The sequence below is a fragment of the Nicotiana tomentosiformis genome, chromosome 3 (assembly GCF_000390325.3).
Source record: "Nicotiana tomentosiformis chromosome 3, ASM39032v3, whole genome shotgun sequence".
Lineage (NCBI taxonomy): Eukaryota > Viridiplantae > Streptophyta > Magnoliopsida > Solanales > Solanaceae > Nicotiana > Nicotiana tomentosiformis.
Genome location: NC_090814.1, coordinates 91554826 through 91578747, shown reverse-complemented (window position 1 = coordinate 91578747; position 23922 = coordinate 91554826). Strand labels below are relative to the sequence as shown.

Here is a 23922-nt window from a genome sequence, read left to right as displayed (position 1 = left end):
GCAATCCCGATATCGCCAATGTCACAATTTTTGCGTGATAGTCCAGAATAGCATGACATGGAGACAACCATCCATACCCAAGATTACATAAAAATCAACCATACTATGCAATAAAATATCAACACTAGTCTCTAGTCCCCCAATAGTTACCACATAACACCGGTATACACGGTTCACAATAATAGTATCGCCCACCGGCATAGATACAAGAACAGGTGAAACTAAGGACTCACGGGGCATATCCATATAAAGCAAAATATGATTATACATATGAATACCTGTGGAACCAGGGTCAAATAATATAGAAGCTTCCCTGTAGTGTATTGAGACAATACCTATGATCACTGCATCTGAAGCAACGACATCTGGCCTAGCAGGAATAGCATAAAATCGGGCCTGACCGCCACCTGATCGGCCTCCTCCTCTTGGGCGACCTCTGACTGCCTGAACCCCACCCTGAGTTGCCTGGGCGGGTGGCGTAGCAGCTGGTGCAGGAGTCGTAGCCTGACTCCTCTACTGAACTGGACCTCACAAAAGGAAGGGACAATATTTCCTCACATGACCCAGCTCTCCACACTCATAGCAATCCCTCTCGAAGAATGGTGGCAAGTTCTGAGGCGGACCTCAAGAACCGGAATAACTACTAGAAGAACCTGGTACAGATGAACCCTGAACTGATGGTGCACAAGATGAACTCTGAGTTGGAAGTTCCCCAAGAGAAGACTGACTCGGTCGAGCACTGTATGAACCATGGCTAGCTGATGCACCACGATGAGATGGACGAGCCATCTGAGCTGGCCTATAAGGTCGACCCCTGCTGTGATAAGGCTGTCCCCTAGAAAGAACACCGCTGGAATTACCTGGACCACGAGACCTCTTGGCCTCCCTATTCTCACGCTTTTGAGTACGAACCATTTCTAGCTGCCGAGCACTGTCAACCACCTCATCGAATTTAGCACCTGCTACATTCCCTAGAGTCATAACAAAACGGAACTGATGGTTGAGTCCATTAATGAACCTCCTGTTCTTCTCTCTCTCAGTAGGGACCAACCAAACTGCATGATGAGCCAATTCTGAAAATCGCATCTCATACTGATTCACGGACAAGTCCTCCTGTCGTAAATACTCGAACTGCCTGCGCAGTTCCTCTCTGCGGGTCTGTGGCACAAACTTCTCCAGAAAATAATACGGAGAACTCATACCATGAAAGTGGTGCTGCACCAACTGGTCTGCTCCTCTCATAAGTCTTCCACTATCTGAAGGCTGCTCCAGTCAGCTGAAAAATAGTAAATGAGACCCCACTGGTCTCCAAAATAGACGTTGTACGAAGCATTTGCTGGCATCTGTCCAAGAGATCCTGAGCATCTTCTGACTCAGTTCCACTGAAAGATGGAGGATAGAGTCTCTGAAATATCTCTAATCTCTTATGATCCTCGTCATTGATAATAGGACCCATATGGGCCTGAGCAGCTACAACCGGCTGGACTGGTAGTGCCCCCAATATCTTTAGTCCATGCACTACCTGCTTTGGAGTACGGGCGATTGGGCTATGATTACCCCTCCCCCCCAGTCTGAGAAGTGGATGGTGCGGCCTGAGACCGAAACCACCTGACCACCTGAGCAAGGCCAGTACAAACAGTCAATATCTGTGCTAGAGCCTCCTGAAGGCCTGGAATCACAATAGGCACAGCTGATGCCTGAGCTGGTCCCGCCGGCTCAACTATATTTGGAACCTGTTCCTGAGCTGGAGCAACTGGTGGTTCTACATGTGCTGCTCCAACTGCTATACGAGCTACACCTCGACCTCAACCACTGCCCCGGCCTCTCGCTGCCCTAACAAGTGGCACTGGTGGCTGACCATACGATCTGGTAGTACGTATCCTCACCATCTGTGAGAGAATATAATAACAAAAGTTTAGTTTTCGGAATCAACAATTTCGTACGACATAATACAATAAAGTAAAATTTTCCTAAGGGTTCGGCAGCCTCTCGAAGATAAGTACAGACGTCTTCGTACCGATCCACAAGACTCTACTAAACTTGCTCATGACTTGAAAATATAGAACACTATAATAGTTGAAAGGGAAGAGAGTCAAGGTCTGCGGACACCAAGCAACTACCTTGATAGTCTACAACAGATAAATCCTCAAATCTGGGAACCACCGTATCCGGAAGTACCTGGAACTGCACAAGAGGTGCAGAGTGCAGTATGAGTACAACCGACTCAATAAGTAACAAGACTAACCTTTGGGCTGAAAGTAGTGACGAGCTCAACATGTACAGTCCAGTATAGAAATAACAGTATAGAAATATAGGCATGCTTCCAAGTTTAACAATTAAACTCAGTACAAGTAAAATAGATAAACTCTGCATGATGTGAGGAATATGACATCTCTATATCTACATGCCTAGGGAAGATCCATCCCTAAAATAAATAAATAAATAAGGCAAATCCAAGCCCTAGGAAGTCTATCCCAAATATAAACATCATTTGCGCTCACTCTAGGGGGGAGGGGGGGGGGAATGTGCAGACTCCTGAGGGGTTCCTTCAGCCCAAGAGCTATATAAAGCCGATATGGCATACTGCGGCGTGCAATCCGATCCCATAATAATAAAGCTTATAAGGCCTGCTGCGGCGTGTAGCCCCGATCCATATAATAATAACATACATAAACCTAATATGGCCTGCTGCGGCGCGCAACTCGATCCCACAAATATCCTCATAATGGATGAACATGACTGAGTATGAAATGTACATTTTAGCAACACGACCCTATGGGTCCCAAAATATCAGTACGTAGCCTAAACATGATATTTAATACGATCCTCAGCTCAATTTCTCTAACACGTGGAGGATATATGGATATTGACATGATTCTTTAATTTTACAACTCCACAAAATTTATTTAAGTCACAATTTCTTTGGTGCACGCTCACACGCCCGTCCCCTAGCATGTGTGTCACCTTCATACAATTCATACAACACATAATTCAAGGATTCATACCCTCAGAACCAAGTTTAGAAGTGTTGCTTATCTCAAACCGTGTAATTCTCTATTTCAATATGCCTTTGCCTCGCCAATCGGCCTCCGAATACCTCGAATCTAGTCACAATTAATTCGATTGAGTCAAAACAATTTATAGGAATGAGTTCCATATGAAATTACTAATTTTCCAACAAAATTCGAAATTTCACTCAAAATTGTCAGTGGGGACCATATCTCGGAACCCGACAAAAGTTACAAAATATGAACGCCCATTCAACCACGAGTCCAACCATACCAAATTTACCAAATTCTGACAACAACTCGACCTTCAAATCCTCAAATCTATTTTTTGAATCCCTAGGCCCAAATCCTCAAATTACGCCCAAATCCTCAAATTACGCCTCAAAAATATATAATCTAGTGGGAATACTCAATGATAATTTAATATTATTAACTAACAATGATAACAAGTGACTTACCTCAAGATTTTTCGTGAATTCTCGCTCAAACATCGCCTCAACCCGTGTTGGAAATGTCCAAAATGACAAAAATGTCGGACCCTTATGTTTTTGTAGCCTGCCCAGCGTTTTTGCTTCTACGGAGTACTTAACCGCATCCGCGGTCTCGCAGATGCGAGGTCCTCCCCGCTTCTGTGGCTTCGTTCGCTTCTGTGGACAAGAGGTCTGCTTCTGCGGCCTCACATTTGCGGTTGCCCAAGCCGCTTCTGCGAAGAGGCCCCTCCCCTCTCACTTCCGCTTCTGTGATAAACTCGTCGCAGGTGCGAGTCCGCTTCTGCGGTCCTGCGTGCGCACCTATGACCTCTGCGCTTGCCAAGCCAATTCAGCTTCTATGCAACCATGCTTGCTTTTGCGAGCTTGCACATGCGAGCTAAATTCCACATGTTCGATTGAACCAGAAGGCCAAAATTTCCAGCAGCTGTTTAAGTCCAAATTTCTATCCGTTAACCATCTGAAACTCAACCGAGGCCCTCAGGACCTCAACCAATTATACCAATAAGTCCCAAAATATCATACAAACTTATTAGAAGCCTCAAATCACATTAAACAACGCTAAAAACACGAATCATACCCCAATTCAAGCTTAATGAAACTAAAACATTTCAACTTCTACATTCAATGCCGATACCTATCAAATCAAGTCCGATTGATCTCAAATTTTGCACAGAAGTCATAAATGACATAACAGACCTATAAAAATTTTTAGAATTGGATTACGATCCCGATATCAAAAAGTCAACTCCCCGGTCAAACTTCCAAACTTAAACTTCTTATTTCCGCCATTTCAAGCCTAATTTAACTACGGACTTTCAAATAATTTTCTGGACATACTCCTAAGTCCAAAATTACCACACGGAACAATTGAAATTATCAAAACTTTATTCCGTAGTCGTTTACACATAAGTCGACATCCGATCAACTATTTCAACTTAAGCCTTAAATCTTGGAACTAAGTGTTCCAAATTCATTCTGAAACCTCTTCGACAAGTCACATATTTATAATTGAACAAAGGATAAGCAGTAAATGTGGGAATGAGCTGTAATACTCAAAACGAGCGGCCGGGTCGTTACAATATAACATGTTCCTTATTCCATATTCATATTTGTCTACAGAAACACTTAATAATCTATTGGGTTAATCTTTTATATTAGTTACATAAAGTCTTGACTAATATTGCTTTTCTAAAAAATATAGGTGAGGCCATCTAATGAAAACTTACATTCAGTTATTGACAATGGAAGGTTGTTCATCATTTGCCTTAGGGAAATGACATGTAGTTGTAGAAGATTTCAGTTAGATCAAATACCATGTCCGCATGCGTGGGCAGTATTGAGGTAAAAAAACTTGGAGGGTGAAGATTACTGCTCTATGTACTACATCAATGAATATATGTTGAAAGCATATGACATTCCAATTTATCCTCTTCCAGATGAAAGTACATGGACAATACCTGCCGAGGTATTAGAACAAGTTGTGTTGCCACCATTCGGGAATAAGATGACTGAAAGACCTAAGAAAGTAAGATATAAGAAGGTTTCAGAATCATAAGCTAAGAGGCCAAAGAGTTCATGCGGACAATGTGGACGTGAGGGTCACAATGTGAGAACATGTAGAAATATACCTAATCACCACTGAGTGGTCTTTTTCCCAATAGATTATAAGAATTATTAGTTTAAATAAAAGGCAGGTTTTAAATATAAATGATTGATGTATATATCAAGTTTATTAATGATGAAATATTGTTCAGTTCAAGGGCAACTCAAGTTATTTAAATTTTGCACTTGTATATTCAAATTTTAATTTATTAGAGGTTGCATTTTCACATGTATATCAAAATGTATCATATAAGTTTGCTGGTCGAGATCAATACATTACGTTGTATATGACATGTAAATAAATCACTGCCCTTCGTGCGAGTTCGTCTACTGGAACCCACGTTTTCACTACTATTTCGACTTTCACCACCACAAATGGCCCTATAAATGTAACTGTCACCATAATTCTCACTACCACTTATAATGGAAGTATCTATACAGATTTAACACTGAAGATAACTATCAATGCAACTATTAATGTGATTATTCCAACTATATTGAGTGTATACATTTTTCTAGCATATGATTTTGAACTATTTAATCATTTTATATGAAGTTGCTTTATTATGTTGTCATATTGAATACTGAATTTTATTGACACGGAAAGATACAACATTACTTAAGGATATACATCTCTATTCTAGTTATACATACAACTATACAATATATACATATAATTAGTCGTATGGCTATTAGATATACATATCATATATACATATCAGGATATACATGTTAGTTCAATTAATTGTATACATGTTTTTGTACAATTAAGTATTGATATACATGGGCATAGAGATATACACAATACTGGTGTTGTTAATTTACGGATATACATAACCTAGTTTACGATATACATGTTATTTATATCATGACGCAAAATAGTTCAATTTTTAATTATAATTATTATTAAAAAAAGATAGTTAATGTGTATTAGCTAGGGGGAGGAAATTGCAAAATGGCCAACCTCCATTTTTGTTAGGTATCAACATCGGCGAAAGAAAAAATAAGATAAACAATTCACACAGTTATGATTATGTTTACTCAATCTGTGCATTCTTATTCTGCATCCTTCCTTTCAAATTCCTAATTTTGGCATCTACTCGTGCTGTGAAATCGATATTTGTCTGCTGTCTTGCTTAATTTACAAACTATCGCGTGTTGACTCACACGTTAGAAAGATATGAGAACGAGCAACAAAATTTAGATATACACATCTAAATTAAAAAAAAAAGAATAAACAGTAAATAAAACTACAAAAATTGCATAAATGTCGAAATTCCCGTGCTACATACTAGTAATTTCTTAATTTGACAAAAAAAATGAAAGATACTTTTATCCTGCAAAAGATAAATAGTATATTAAAAATATTGCACCACAGTAAGCCATAAATAAAATACAAATGTGTTTACAGATCCCAAAATAATAGATAACTAAACTAAAGAATAAGACTAATTGTTCTTCAATATTACATGAGCATTTTTTCTGAAACTTCTTTTAGAAAACTTTGGCTGACTTTTAACTTCATTCTCTTGTTTGGTTCTGCCATAATCCCACAACAATGTACCTACCAAGTCGTTTGCGATGTTGCTCTGCATAGATGGATAAAATACTCGGCAAAAGATGCCATATATACATCACAATCACTGGAAAAAAAGTGAAGAGAATTTAGAAGGATTCAACACCCTTTAATAATATATTATTATTTTAAGAAATAAAATAGATTAAAACTTAACATACGCGTATTCTTGTTATGGCAAATCATCAACCATGTGAATAGCTAACGGATCAGCAAGTGGTCTGTCTCTGTAGAGTTCATTGGTCAAATCAATATCATGTCTCTTCCTGTAAAACCATGTACTAGCCAAGAAACGAGTAATAAACACTGCATATGGTTCAACAGCCTCGCGAATTTTAGCATCAATTCCCGCTCCTCTGGTGGAATCATACACGTGTATGCACCTATCCTTAAAAGTCAACATGCCCAAAATCCAATGCCATTGATCCTTCAAGCCTATAGGAATTAGTACATGATCGACGGTGTGCCATGGAACATTGCAAGGCATGTATGAGCCTCTATATACTCTATTTCATGATCTTTAGGGATGGCACCATAGTCCCTATTGCTCGCAAGAAATTGATCATACAATGATTTTACCTTAACACGTAATGGAAAATTTGTTGTGGTGAAGGACTTTAGAATGTTAATATCATACTTTATTTTTTTCCTTAGATAGTAGAAGATGACATTAATATGCTGTCAAAGAAAAGCAGATTTCATTCAATAAATATAACAAGTAAAGATTTTTTTTTAAAAACTAAGTATGTAAGCAAAGACATATGTGTTTCAAGTTAAATATTGTATGATATACAATTAATGTCTTGATATACACGAAATAATTGAATATAAACATATAGTTATGTGTTTTACTGTTAGATATACATGTCAGGAGATACATTTCAGAAATAAACATGTCAGTACATGAGAAATACATCAACATACAAGATATACATGTAGTTAAAAAGTTTTGTGTTTGATATACATGTAGATATACACAATATCCATACACTTGAGTGTTTGAATATACATAACATTATACATGTCAGTAGTACAATTAATTTCATGATGTATATGTGGTTATAAATGACAAAACTACTATTAATTACATATATACATAGAGTTATCTATAAAATAATACTAGGAAAAATAGGTATCGAATTGCAGAAAATTTAATTTGTTATTGTAACGACCCGACCGGTTGTTTTACTTTTTAGAATCCCATTCTCCTAAATAAGACTCCTTGTACATGCTTTTGCTGTTTTATGACTTAGCGAGGATGGTTAGTTCGGGATTTAGAAGGGTTCGGGTTGAAATCGGAACACTTAGTTCCTTAAGGTTGGCTAAAAAGGCTAAGTTTGACTTTGATCAATGTTTTGAGTAAACGACCTCGGAATTAGGATTTGATGAATCCAATAGGTTCGTATGATAATTTTGGACTGGGGCGTATGTTCAGATCAAGTTTTGGATGACCCGGGAGCGTTTTGGTGCCTAATAGTAGAAGTTGGTTCTTTGAAGGTTTTGAAGTTCTTTAAATTTGGTTTGGAATAGGTTTTGGTGATATCGAGGTCCAAATTGGATTTTGAGGTCGGGAATAGTTCCGTATGGTGATTTAAGACTTGCACGCAAAATTTGGTGTCATTCTGAATAGTTTAAGTATGTTTCGACGCGTTGGGGAGTAAGTTAGAAGGACTTGAAGTTCATATTCTTGATTCAATTTGGTTGGGGGTATGATTCTTAGTTTCGTTATTTTTTTATGCGTTTTGAGGGTGCGAGCGAGTCCGTTTTATGTTTTCAAACTTGTTGGTACGTTTACAGGGGGCCTCGGGGGCCCCAGATGCCATTTGGACGGTGCGCGATTTGATTTTGGAACTCAAGAGGGCTGCTGGTGCACCAAGTCTGGTGTGACCGCACCTGCGAGCTTTGGGCCACAGGTGCAAGCCCACAGGCGCGAGGGTTGCGCCGCAGAAGTGGTTCTAAAGCGTTTGGCCAGGGACCGCAGGTGCAGATTTACGTGTGCTCCCGCAAACGCGCAGGTGCGATGAGGAAGGGCACATGAGCGGAGCCGCAGAAGCGGACCTTTGTCCGCAGAAGAGATACCGTAGATGCGGCCCAGAGACCGCAGAAGCGGAAATCGCTAGAGGCAGACCCCAATTTAATGTGGGACTTAGCCATTTTGAGCTCATTTATTTCATTGTTTGGGCGATTCTTGGAGCTCTTAGAGAGGGGATTTCACCTAGCACTTTGAGGTAAGTAATTTCTACAGAATATGAGTTAAATACATAGTTTATAGGTAGATTATAACATGTAAATTAGTGAAAATTATGGGTTTAGGTGAAAACCTAGGGTTTTGATAAAAATAGGATTTAACCACGAAAATGGTTATGGAATTTAATTGTCACGACCCAAAATCCATTAAAATTCGTGATGGCGCCTAACGTCGCTGTCAGACAAACCAACAATAATTAATTAACTTAATTATCCATTTTAGTATTTTCAAATCGTAATTTCCTTCAATTAAATAGTAAAAGATAGAACTTACGGAGTAAATGATAATATTTTTGCATCTAATATACTGAACAACCCATAACCACTCCCAAAATCCGGTGTCACAAGTGCATGTGCATTAACTAGGGAGTAAAATAAAATACAGCATCTGTTCGGAAGACAAATTAGACATGAAAGACATAAATAACTCTAATGGAGACTCTGATGGATGCAGATCGTCATATAGAATGCAGCTCGCCTAAGTCCCCGCATTAACCACACCTCTGCGCCCACAAGACCACTAGACATATACGTACCTGCACAAAAATGTACAGCAAGTGTAGTATGAGTACGTAAATCAATGCGTACCCAGTAAGTATCCCATCTAACCTCGAAGAAGTAGTGACGAGGGGTCGACTCCGACACTTACTATGGGCTAATCAGTAAGATACCGATATTATAATTAAGCATGGATTGTATAAAACAACAGAAAACCCAATAAACAAGAGGTGAGTACACAATTCCTTTAACAATAGGAAGTTTCCAAATTTATTTTACTTATATCTCAAGCCAATGAAGCAATCTCAATTATTATTAGTTCCAAAGATTTATCATGCGCAAATCATGCTGAGGTTGTACGACCTGATCCAACAAAATATTTAAATTGTGCACTGCCGAGGGTCGAACGGCACGAACCATAGATGCATCTATCTGCTACCGAGGCGTTCGGCCCGCTCCACAAAAAAGAAAATACATTTGCAACAACCAATTCAAGATTTATTAAGGGGCAATTATTCAAGGGAATACCAAATTCTCATTAACGATCAAGAAAATGAAGTTTAACCTTTTACAATTCCTTTATCAAGTTTCAATATGATTTAAGCAATTAAATTAACAAGTAGGGTACAAATATTTGTAAGTATAGCATGATATGGGTCCTAGACTACCCGGACAATAACATAATTAGTAGCTACGTACGGACTCTCGTCAACTCGTGCGTACATAGCCTCCACAAATAGAAGCACCTTTTAATTCAATTCACCTATGGGTTTAATTCCCTCTTACAAGGTTAGAAAAGTGACTTACCTCGCTCCGAAATTCCATAACCGGTTCCAAAGCCCTTCTAACAACTCAAACCGATACCCATCGCTCCAAAACTAGTCAATAAATATGAAAATACATAAATATATACTCTAATACTCATTATAATCCAATTTACAACAATTTCTAACTCCGCTCAAAAAATCGATAAAAATTACCCTCGGGCCCACATGCCCGGATTTCGAAATTTTTTAAAGATAAACATTACCCATAGCCTCACGAACGCAAATATATGGATTATTCTCAATTTCATGCCCAAATTCGTGGTCAAAATCCAAAAATATAAATTTCTAGGTTTTCCACCAAAACCCCAAATTTTTACAAATTTTTATGAATTTCCATGTTAAAATATAGGTATTATCCAAGTATTTAACTCAAAATACACGAGAATCACTTACCTCTTTGATGTTGATGGAACCCCTCTCAAGATGCTCTCAAAAATCGCTTAAGTCTAAGTGGGAAATGAGAAAAATGAGCTAAGTCCCGCATTAAAAGCTATTGTACAGGTTGCAGATGTCGCATTTGCGACACCTGGTTCGCAAATGCGAAGGTCGCAAATGCGACAAATTCATCGCAAATACGACAAAATTATCATAAATGCGAAGGCAGGCTAGTCGCAAATGCGACTAGAAATCTCGCAAATGCGAGTCCTGCCCAAATCAGGTTTCTTCGCAATTGCGATACCTGAGACACCAACAAAGAAAAACCAGAAAACTGAGGCCTTATCAACCATTCGAACACATCCTAAACTCACCCGAGCCCTCGAGGCTCCATACCAAATGTCCACACAAGTCTAAAAACATCATACGAACTCACTCGCAGCCTCAACTAACATCAAACAACATCGAAATCATGAATCACACCCTAATTCGAGCTTAATGAACTTTAGAACTTCAAACTTTTACATTCGATGCCGAAACCTACCAAACCACGTCCGATTGACCTCAAATTTTGCACACAAGTCACATTTGACATTACAGACCTACTCCAACTTTCAGAATCACAATATGACCCCAATATCAAAAAGTCCACTCTCGGTCAAACTTTCCAAAAACTTCAAATTTCCATTTTTTCGCCAAATGACCCTGAAATGACCTACGGACCTCCAAATCCACTTCCGGACATGCTCCCAATACCGTAATCACCATACAGATCTATTCCCAGACTCGAAATCCCAAATAGACATTGATAACATTAAAATTCACTTCAACCCAAATTTATGAAATCCTTCCAAAATGCCAACTTTCCACAATAGGCGCTGAAACACTCTGGCTCATCCAAAACCCGATCCGGACATACGCCCAAGTCTAAAATCATCATACAAACTTGTTGGAACCTTCAAATCCCGATTCTGAGGTAGTTTACCTGAAATCACACCTTAGCAAATTCTTCCAACTTAAAGCTTTCGAAATGAGAATTTTCTTTCTAAATCAACTCTGGACTTCCCGAAATTAAATTCTGACCACATTTACAAGTCATAATACCTGAAGTGAAGCTACTCATGGCCTCAAACTGGCGAACGACGCTCTAGGGCTTAAAACGACCTGTCGGGTCGGTACATTATCTCCTACTTAAACATACGTTCGTCCTTGAACGTGCTAGAACTGTTTTGTTGTTGTCTGAAATCACCGTTTAACACCTCATGCACCTACCCGTGCTACCACAACTCAGTTGAGCACATTAGCTCGAACCAATCTGAAGACTTTCCCTTTTGTTTAGTCAAGTAAGCCTTAGAGTCAAATTCTAATATCCGGAATTCTCTACCAGGCATGTTTCCAACATACGAACATCGTATCAATCAATACACACTGCACCAAACACGATTGTATACCCTTGCTGAATTCTTACCATGCACCGCATAACTCATTTGCCCAAGGCAATCTTTCCAAAGCACAACAACTAAAATTTCCACTAACCTAGAGCCCGTAGTGTACCTCATGACCAATTAAGCCTTGCTTTAACTCTTGCAATACTGCCACGACAAAGAAGATGTGTAGAACTCATAACTACCTGCCAAATCACAATTTATGGAGTCTCTCCCCTCGACAAGAACCTTTACCTCATTCTGGACTGAATAACAATATTTACTCTTTAATATGCCTTATATAAATCTGATCGTACTGATCCCAGGTCCAATAATCTCATTTCACCCAGTACAAGCTGCTCAGGCAGTAAACCACCTTAGATACTGCAAAAGCCTCATATGATGCTACATTGTGCTAAACATCCCACACCCGAATACTCTTCCATAAGGAATGCTATGCTGAATGAACACACCCAGAATGGGGTAGAGTACACATCCACATTTGGACCCATCAACGGACCTCAAACCGATTCTGATCATACCATGCTAGGGCAAATAACCTCTCAAGGATCCACAATGACCCTTTTCCCATGACACGCAAGAACAACCGTCGAATCCGAAACAAACTTTCACAATTCACAACCAACTGAATAGAGCGCCTTTTCAGGCCTAAACCCCCACATTAGCAATAGTACAAAAATCTCCATACTTGATTTCAATTTTTAATCAATCAAGTGACTACATGTCACACTTATACAATCTTCCCGTGGGATACGCTCCCACGACCTTCTGCACCAGGTAACAAGTCTGCACCTTCATACCGCCGACCATATTAATGATGTAAAGCAAATCAAGAATCCGCAAATCAATACACAAAGCCTCTTACACATGACAACGATCTCAGGTGATGCTAAATACCTCTGTTATAAAAGGCGTTTCTGAGGCGAGCCCCGGGGCGAGGCATACCAAAAATGCCCCGGGGCGATGGTGTGGGGCGAAAGTCTCAAGAGGCGTATGCCCCGCAATTTGGGGCATACGCCCGGGCATTCGGGGCGCGTTATTTTAGTAAGGAGTAAGCCCCAGAGACTTTTTCAAATTAAAACAAAATTTGTTGAATTAGTCCTTCATATAATACCCAAATTCTCAAAAGTAAGTTTGGTAATTACTCAAAAGGTTTAAAAAGGAACTCAAAAGTATTAAATTTAAAAGTAAAGACCTTTTTTTATTGATTTAAGCCCTAATTCATGGTTTTTCCAAATTTTTATCTTATCCGCTAGTCTGCTAATATCTCCCAAAAGCAATGAATATTTAATTTTTTTTACAAATACAAAGAGAACTACATTTTTCTTCATAGCAGCAAATTCAAAGTTCAAATTGCAGGTTAATCATCCTTTTTGTTCCTCCATATAGAAAACTTTATTCTTTTAGACTCAAATTACTTGTGCTTGTAAGTAACGTATAATAGATTGTTTTGATTATTTTTTTGTGGGGATGGAGCACACATATATATAGTTTTCTTCAATTTTTATGCAATTTTACCTGTTTATAAATATTAATTGTTATTATATTATTTTATAAAATATTAAAAATTAAATAACTATGGGGATTACGCCCTGCTGAGGCATATGTAAAACTCCCCGCCTTACTCCCACGCCTTTTAAAACACTGCTAAAGACAATACCAGCTGATTCTAACCATCTGAATTCTTTCCTGCTCGTCCGAGCTCGTGACATTATTGTCAACACCAAACCGCAACCTTGATCCTCAGCTTCCATTCAAAAATTCCATAATAATCCTTGATCCGCTAATAGAATAAACACTCCGTCATATAGCAACCTTTCACTTAACTTATTTCAGGAGAACCATTGCAACACGCGACCGAATTCTCATAACCGCAGAAAATACAACCCCAAGTAGTGGTCTAAACCACCATGACCCTTCCGGGATCCATCTACACATAACATGCCATAATAACTCGAATGCCTCCAACTAAAATCAATTATGGTGGCCGTCAAGCCTCGCACGTACAACCACAACCACCTGTAAAACTTAACACGTTGAAGAAACTAATCATTGCCACATCATGCCGATTCAACCATTCCTAACCGATCCAACTTCTTCTAATTTACTCCGGTCTTGCCTTAGGAATAATAATATCTCCATTAAAAACTTGACGAACCCAATTCACACTCATCCAGAAGGACCATATTTCACGAGACCACGTTATCTCAAAACCCACAAATCATCTCATACCCTCCTTGTGCGCACATTCACATCTTCAACTGGTACACCCATTCTGATATTCCTTTATAATCCGAAGTTATTTTTTCTCCCATTCCTCCAGTGCTACACCGCAGACCGATGATAACACAGAACACTCCTAGCCCCTTTTTCGTAGTCCGCTGCAATGCCCGATACTTAACAACCATACTACTGACTCGAAATCCTTAGGCGCCGCACTTTAAAATTTTTGAATCCACTAGGACCGTTGTTGAGAGTCACCCACTCTGATTTGTTCCCAAATATTATCAAACTCCAAGGCTCTGCTAGCACATGAACACCTCCTCAAAGAAGCACCCAGCCGACTCACTTCCTTGTACATCACATCTACACGAAGCATAAACTCTAAGTCTTTCCAAAGCCTGAGCATGAATCTATAAGGCCAATTATAGTACACACTCCTCAAAATCCTTTGCTCAAATCACCACTGATGTTCTCTTTCCTTAGTCGTAATAACCTACCAATATGTCGATAACTAGAAACCTCACAAGTAGACAACCATGCAATCTAATCGTATGTGGTGGGGCTCTCCCACTTAGCTTGAAGCTACAATTGCATAACCCTGGAACCCACCAAAATTCCTTCTTCCTCATTAGCACGATCTCGCACAATCGACCCGCCAAATTCCTCAGAATCTTCCTGTTAAACATTTCATGAACATTTTGAATCACTAGCCACATTCACATATTCGACCTCTTATTGGATAGCCAGTAAAATTCTTCATAGAAGCTTCAACAACACCACACAACCACTTGCCTGATCACAGGAGATAACCCACATGTGGAAAGTCCATGCCGACACCTTCCAACAACGCTGCATCGAGTACAATCACCACGAAACCAATAAACCATCCTGAACCCATGCTCATTCACCAGTTGTACAAGTCCGTTCACTCCTCATGGACATCAACTAAAGGTGCAACAATACATTCCAATCCAAAGTCATGTTGTATTCTTCTTCATATCAAGCAACTCTTCTCCGTCGTATCCAACCTTTCTCCGTATAGCAGCCAATATTCCAAATTAAGTTCGTAGACTTAGTCACTATCGACCATGAGTTACAAATCTCTCTAAACTTTCCTCAACGCGTGTAGCTATCCTACCACAGAACCCATATGCTAATCGGCCACTCTCCCATTTTTGTCAGACCCTCTCTTTTAAGCAGCTACTCGACTTCTGTTTTCTCACACTTGGCCTTCTAGAAGTTTAACCACCGCAAAATGCCTCCCACATGTCCTTCCTCATCCTTCACTGCCCAGTTGCTGCCTTAAATGAAAATTTATCTTTGTAGCACCCGAACCAATAGATCGCCGCCAACTCTAAACCTCCTCTAAGATCATCTTCCTTGAGCCATCAACATTAGGATCACCGATTCGATTCTGAACCACAGCACACTGCGACTTCTAGCAGCCGCTTTCCCGGCACCATTCAAAATATTCTGCCCCAAAGGCTATTTTGGAAGAAGGCAATAACACCGGCAAGCTTAACACATTCAATCAAGGACGACGACACCACATCATGGATGCAGATTCCACCAAGCTCGAAAATACCAAGTCTCATTACTCCATCAACCCAACCCTAACCATTCTTAGTCCGATTGCCTTTCCTCTACTGAAAAAAAAACACTGAACCTCTGAATCATGCATTGAGAAAAACCTCCTTTCGAATCATTCACTGCCCCAACACGTAGACAAGTATCTTACCATTACATCAATACTGTGCTATAACAACTCATAGACATCATAACAACCAGTGCCCAACCTCAAAACCATAGGAATTACTGATACTGAGCTGAAACGATAGGACAGCCTTCCGCAAGGTGACGACCATAGCCCAAGCAATTACGTAGGGAGAAACATCCTGCACAACATCTGTAGTACTATTAAAATTTCTCGATTCCCAATTGATAACAAGCGCTTTACATCGCATAAGATCGAGTAGGAAATAAATAAAGGCACAAGCCTCAAAGGAATCAAATCGCATGATGAGGAATCATGAAAAGAAAGTGCTCCTAATAGCCCTATAGCCTCTCAAAGATAAGTACAGACGTCTCCGTACCGATCCACAAGACTCTACTAGACTTGCTCATGACTCGTGAGACCTAAGTGAACCAAGTGCTCTGATACCAAGTTGTCACGACCTGAAATCCATTAAAGGTTGTGATGGCACCTAACACCGCTGTTAGGCAAACCAACAATAATTAATTAACTTAATTACCCATTTTAGTATTTTCAAATCGTAATTTCCTTCAATTAAATAGTGAAAGATTACGGAGTAAATGATAATATTTTAGCATCTAAAATACTGAACAACCATAACCACTCCCAAAATCCAGTGTCACAAATGCATGAGCATTAACTAGGGAGTAAAATAAAATACAGCATCTGTCCGAAATATAAATTAGATAGGAAAGATATAAATAACTCTGATGGAGACTCTGCTGGCTGCGGATCGTTATATAGAATGCAGCTCGCCTAAGTCCCCGCATTAACCACACTTCTGCGCCCATAAGGCCACTAGACATATATGTACCTGCACAAAAATGTGCAGCAAGTGTAGTATGAGTACGTAAATCAACGCGTACCCAGTAAGTATCCAGTCTAAGCTCGAAGAAGTAGTAACGAGGGGCCGACTCCGACACTTACTATGGGCTAATCAGTAAGATACCGATATTATAATTAAGCATGGATTGTATAAAATAGGTGAAAACCCAATAAACAAGAGGTGAGTAAGCAATTCCTTTAACAATAGGAAGTTTCCAAATTTATTTTTCGTCATTTAGCAATTTATATCTCAAGCCAATGAAGCAATCTCAATTATTATTAGTTTCAAAGATTTATCATGCGCAAATCATGCTGAGGTCGTATGGTCCGATCCAACATAATATTTAAATTGTGCGCTGCCGAGGGTCGAACGACACAAACCATAGATGCATCTATCTGCTATCGAGGTGTTTGGCCCGCTCCACAAAAGAGAAAATACATTTACAACAACCAATTCAAGATTTATTAAGGGGAAATTATTCAAGGGAATACCAAATTCTCATTAACGGTCAAGAAAATGAAGTTTAACCTTTTACAATTCCTTTATCAAGTTTCAATATGATTTAAGCCATTAAATTAACAAGTAGGGTACAAACATTTGTAAGTATAGCATGATATGGGTCATAGACTGACTGGACAATCGCATAATTAGTAGCTACGTATGGACTCTCGTCACCTCGTGCGTACGTAGCCCCCATAAATGGAAGCTACTTTTAATTCAATTCCCTCTTACAAGGTTAGAAAAGAGACTTACCTCACTCCGAAATTTTATAACCGGTTCCAAAGCCCTTCCAACAACTCAAACCGATGCCCATCGCTCCAAAACTAATCAATAAATGTGCAAATCCATAAATATATACTCTAATACTCATTATAATCCAATTTACAACAATTCCCAACTCCACTTGAAAAATCGATAAAAATAACCCTCGGGCCCACTTGCCCGGATTTCGAAAAATTTCGAAGATAAACATTCCCCATAGCGTCACGAACTCAAATATATAGATTATTCTCAATTTCATGCCCAAATTCATGGTCAAAATCCAAAAATATAAATTTCTAGGTTTTCCACCAAAACCCCAAATTTCTACAAATTTTTATGAATTTTCATGTTAAAATCTAGGTATAATCCAAGTATTTAACTCAAAATACACGGGAATCACTTACCTCTTTGATGTTGATGGAACCTCTCTCAAGATGCTCTCAAAAATCGCCTAAGTCCAAGTGGGAAATGAGCTAAGTCTCGCATTAAAAGCTATTGCACAGGTCGCAGATGTCGCATTTGCGACACCTGGTTCGCAAATGCGAAGGTCGCAAATGTGACAAAGTCATCGCAAATGCGAAGCTGAGCTCCCCACTGCCAAGGTCGAAAATGCGACCAAAAGCTAGTAAATATGACTGGAAATCTCGCAAATGCGAGTCCTGCCCAGATCAGGCTTCTTCGCAATTGCGAAGCCTTTCTCGCAAATGCGAGGTTCACAAATGTGAACCAATTCTCGCATTTGCGATACCTAAGACACTAGCAAAGAAAAACCAGAAAACTGAAGCCTTATCAACCATCCGAACACGTCCGAAACTCACCCGAGCCCTCGAGGCTCCACACCAAACGTCCACACAAGTCTAAAAATATCATACGAACTTGCTCGCGGCCTCAACTAACATCAAACAACATCGAAATCATGAATTGCACCCCAATTCTAGCTTAATGAACTTTAGAACTTCAAACTTCTACATTCGATGCCGAAACCTATCAAACCATATCCGATTGACCTCAAATTTTGCACACATGTCACATTTGACATTATGGACCTACTCCAACTTCCGGAATCGGAATCCGACTCCGATTTCAAAATGTTCACTCTCGATCAAACTTTCCAAAAACTTCAAATTTTCATTTTTTTGCCAAATGACCCCGAAGCGACCTACGGACATCTAAATCCACTTCCGGATGCACTCCCAATACCGAAATCACCATACAGAGCTATTCCTAGACTCGGAATCCCAAACGGATATCGATAACATTGAAATGCACTTCAACCCAAATTTATGAAATCCTTCCAAAATGTCAACTTTCCACAATAGGCGCCGAAACACTCCCCGACCATCCAAAACCCGATCCGGACATACGCCCAAGTCCAAAATCATCATACGAACCTGTTGGAACCTTCAAATCCCAATTCCGAGGTCATTTACCCAAAATCACACCTTAGTATATTCTTCCAACTTAAAGCTTTTGAAATGAGAATTTTCTTTCTAAATCAACTCTGGACCCTAAATTCATTTCCGACCACACGTAAAAGTCATAATATCTGAAGTGAAGCTACTCATGACCTCAAACTGCCGAACGACGCGCTAGAGTTCAAAACGACCGGTCGGGTCGTTACATTAATGAAGATCATATATTTGAGTTCATGAGGTTATGGGTAACAACTTTCTTCAAAACATTTCCAGAATCCGGGCACGTGGGCCCGGGGTTGAATTTTAGGAATCCTATATTTGGGGTTGGGTAATCACTTTAATAGATAGAATATGAATTTTGAACATGTATTGATCATTTTATATAACATTTGACTAGTTTTGAGCCGTTTGGCATCGAATTGAGGGTTTGAGCACAATCTTGGACCGAAAAGTAGGCTTTGATACGAGGTAAGTCTCTTTTCTAACTTTGTAAGAGGGAATTAACACCATAGGTGAATTGATTATTATGTACTCCAAATTGTGGGGGCTACATATGCACGAGGTGATGAGAGTCCGTACTTAGCTACTGATTATGCTATTGTCCGGGTAGTCTGGGACCCATACCATGATATATTTACGATGTTGCACCATACTTGTTAACTTAATTGCTTGAATCATGTTGTAACTTGATAGAGGAAGTGGTAGAAGGCTAAATTTCACTTACGTAAATTCTTGAACGGGCCATTTGACCGTTATTGAGGATTGGTGTTTCTTTAAATAATTGCCTCTTAATAAATCTTGAATTGACTGTTATAAAGTATTTTCTCTTTTCATGGAGCGGGTTGAGAGCCTCGGTAGCAGATAGATGCATCTATGGTTCATGCCGTTTGATCCTCGGCAGTGCACAATTTAAATATTTTTATGCTGGATCGGGCCGTACGACATCGGCATAAATTGCGCATGATAAACCTTTGGAATCGATTATAATTGAAATTGTTTCATGGACCTGAGATATAAATTGTTAAATGTTGGAAATAAACTTGGGATATACTATGAGCGAAAGGATTGTTTATTATTCCTGTTATTGAGTTTTAAGATATATTTTCTATAATCCATGCTTAGTTGTTGTTTTGACATTTTATTGTTAGCCCGTAGTAAGTGTCAAAGTCGACCCCTCGTCACTACTTCTTTGAGGTTAGACTAGATACTTACTGGGTACATGTTGTTTATATACTCACGCTATACTTCTGCACTTAATGTACAGGCTCTAAGGCAGGTACATCTGGATATCAGTCCGGCGCGCATACTTGACCGCTACTATGAGACTACACAGTGAGCTGCCTTCCGTGCCGTTCTTCAACAGCCGAAGTCTTTTCTTTTGCTTGTATTTTCTGTCTAAAACATTTTAGACAGTAGTGTAGATCTCTTTTATATATTCTACTAGTTGCCCGTATACTTGTGACACCAGGTCTTGTTAGCTTAAGCTAGTAGACACGTGATGATATTTTTTGGAGTTATCTTACTTATCTCACTACTTTAAAAATCTTGGTTTCTCATTTTTATTAAATGCTTACTTCTTAAATTATGCACAAACTAAAAAGCAACTATTTCAAATCTGTAAAAGAAAGGATCACAGAGTTAGTTCACTGTCGGCTTGCCTAGCGATAACGTTGGGCGCCATCACGGCCCATAGGATAAATTGGGTTGTGACAATATGGTATCAGAGCTCTAGGTTCACGTAGGTCTCACAAGTTATAAGTAGGCCTAATAGAGTCTCGTAGATCAGTGCGGAGACATCTGTACTTATCTTCGAGAGGCTATAGGGTGTTAGGAAACTACTCTTTATCCATCTCCTATCGTGCAGTTGATGTTATACTAAGTGTCTTTCTCTTATTTTCTCACAGATGGTGAGAACACGCACGACGGATGTTCCGAAACGGGGATGAGCTGTTCCCTCTTTTGCTAGAGGCCAAGGCAGAGGCCGGGGGAGGGCACCAACCCGAGGTAGTGGACAAGGACATCCCAGAGTTTCCCCAGCTATACCATTAACGGATCCAGTATAGGATCACGCTATTGAGGAGCAGGGTGAGGTGCATGCAGTAGAGCCAGCCCCGGTAGATTTCATATTAGTATCGGGCTTTCAGGAGGTTATGGGCCGTGTGCTGCAATTCATAGATAATATGACCCAAGCTGGTTTATTTCTATCGGACCCAGCCACATCTCAGACGGGAGGGGGAGCACAGACCCCTACTACTCAGACTCCGGGACATGCAACTGGTCTATATCAGACCCCAGGCGCACTACTCGTGGGCGGAGCCCAGCCAGTTGCAGTAGTTGTACCTGAGCCTAGACCAGCTGCGGTCGACGAGCTGCAGAAGCTATTGGATAGATGGACCAGGCTTCACCCTCCTGTCTTCGGAGGTGAGCGACATGAGGACCCCCAGGACTTCATTGATAGGTATAGGGACAGACTGCACAACATGAGTATATTAGAGTCCCATGGGGTGGATTTAACTACTTTCCAGCTGGAGGGCAGGGCCCGTAGGTGGCGGCAGTCACATCTTCTTGGCAGACCAACAGGTTCTCCTCCCATGACTTGGGATCAGTTTACACGTCTTTTATTGGACATGTATATTCCACCCTCTTAGAGGAAAGAGTTGCGGTTCCAGTTTGAGCAGCTCCAGCAGAGTCATATGTCAGTGACCGATTATGAGGCGAGATTCTCTGAGTTGTCTCGCCATGCACTTATGATACTTCCTACTGAGGTGGAGCGAGTGCGGAGGTTTGTTGTAGGGTTGCACTCATGTATTCAGGCCACTATGGCCCGGGAGGTTGAGATGAAGACTTTTTATCAGCTAGTAGTGGAGATAACCCGGAGGATTAAGGGTTACCTTCAGAGAGGTAGAGAGGATGTAGTGGGACAATCGGGTCCGTTATTCTGGAGAGTTTAAAGGTGCCCTAGTTGGGGGCAGAGGTCTGTTCATGAGGGGTCAGCCCAGCATGCCCACATATACAACATCGCCGCCTCCTCGGGGTGCTCCAGTGCGACCCTATTTCAATGCCATGCCATAGAGTTCTTACCGCCCACCAGCTATTTTGGGTTCTTCCAGTGGGTATTCAGGCCATCAGGGTCAGACTTCATGTCAGCAACCCTTCGTACCGAGAGGTTGTTTTGAGTGCGGGGATTTCAGCCACGTGCGGAGGTTCTGCCCCAAGCTTCGGGGCAAGGCAGTGCAGTAGGGTTCTCAGCCTATGATTACAACACCAACCGTCCGACCGCCCAGGGGCAGAAGGAAGGTGGGTTGGGGCCATCCTAGAGATGGAGGCCAGGCAGAGGGAGGTCAGCCAGCTACTGTTCAGTCAGGCAGAGGCCATCTCGTTGGCGCTCCAGCTAGATTTTATGCTTTCCCGGGCAGACGAAATGTAGTGGCCCCAGATGCTGTAATCATAGATATTATTTCTGTCTGCGGTAGGGATGCATTGGTATATTTGATCCAGGGTCTACCTATTCATATGTGTCATCTTTGTTTGCTCATTTCCTGGATGTTCCTCTTGAGTTCTTGGGCATTCCTGTTTATGTGTCCACTCTTGTGGGTGAATCTGTCGTTGTGGATCGGATCTATCAGTCCTATATGGTCACATTATGTGGTTACGAGATTAAAGCGGATATTATATTGCTCGATATGACTGACTTTAAGGTCATCCTAGTCATGGACTGGCTATCCTTGTATCACGCCATCATTGATTGCCATGCCAAGACTGTTACCTTGGTGATGCCAGAATTGCCTAGATTAGAGTGGAGGGTTTGTCTGTTAGTACATGTAGTCAGTTTATCTCTTTTCTAAAGTCTCGACGCATGGCTGAGAAGGGTTTTTTGGCTTATCTAGTTTATGTTTGGGATATTACCGTAGAGGCTCCGACGATTGATTCAGTGCCCGTAGTTCGGGAGTTCTCCAATGTGTTTCCTTCTGATCTTCCAAGCATGCCACCAGATCGTGACATCTATTTCTGCATTGATTTTTCTCCAGGCACCCAACCTATATCTATCCCACCGTATCATATGGCTCCGAAAGAGTTAAAGGAGTTGAATGAGCAACTTGAGGAGTTTCTAGCAAAGGGGTTTGTCAGGCCGAGTGTATCGCCTTGGGGTGCACCAGTGTTATTTGTGAAGAAGAAAGATGGGACTATGTAGATGTGTATTGATTACCGCCAGTTGAACAAAGTTACCATTAAGAACAAGTACCCGTTGCCGCGCATTGATGATTTGTTTGACCAGTTGTAGAGTGCTAGGGTGTTCTCTAAGATCGACTTGAGATCGGGGTACCATCAGCTGAAGATTCGGGACTCAGATGCTCCGAAGACTGCTTTCTGTACTAGATATGGCCATTATGAGTTTCTAGTGATGCCCTTCGGCTTGACTAACGCCCCAACGGCGTTTATGGATTTGATGAACAGGGTGTTAAGGCCATACATTGATTTGTTTGTCATTGTCTTCATTGATGACTTTTTGATCTACTTGCGCAACATGGAGGAGCACGGGCAACATTTGAGAGTGGTACTTCAGACCTTGCGGGAACAGAAATTATATGCTAAGTTCTCCAAGTATGAGTTTTAGTTAGATTCTGTAGCATTCTTGGGGCATGTCATATGAGGCAAGGGTATTAAGGTAGATCCCAAGAAGATTGAGGCAGTTCAGAGTTGGCCTCGTCCCACTTCGACGACTAAAATCAGGAGTTTCTTGGGATTAGTAGGTTATTATCGCCGGTTTGTGGAGGGCTTCTCATCTATTGTAGCACCTTTGACTAGATTGACCCAGAAGGGTGCTCCTTTCCATTGGTCCGATGATTATGAGGCGAGCTTCCAGAAGCTCAAGA

The 23922-nt window shown here is 40.5% G+C and overlaps 1 protein-coding gene across 1 annotated transcript; it reads right to left on the bottom strand.

Moving 5' to 3' along the window:
• Nucleotides 1–624: 624 nt before the first annotated feature.
• Nucleotides 625–1242, bottom strand: LOC138908164 (uncharacterized). Its single transcript, XM_070198810.1, has one exon. The coding sequence runs from the start codon at nt 1240–1242 to the stop codon at nt 625–627; it is 618 nt and encodes a 205-aa protein (XP_070054911.1).
• Nucleotides 1243–23922: the final 22680 nt, after the last annotated feature.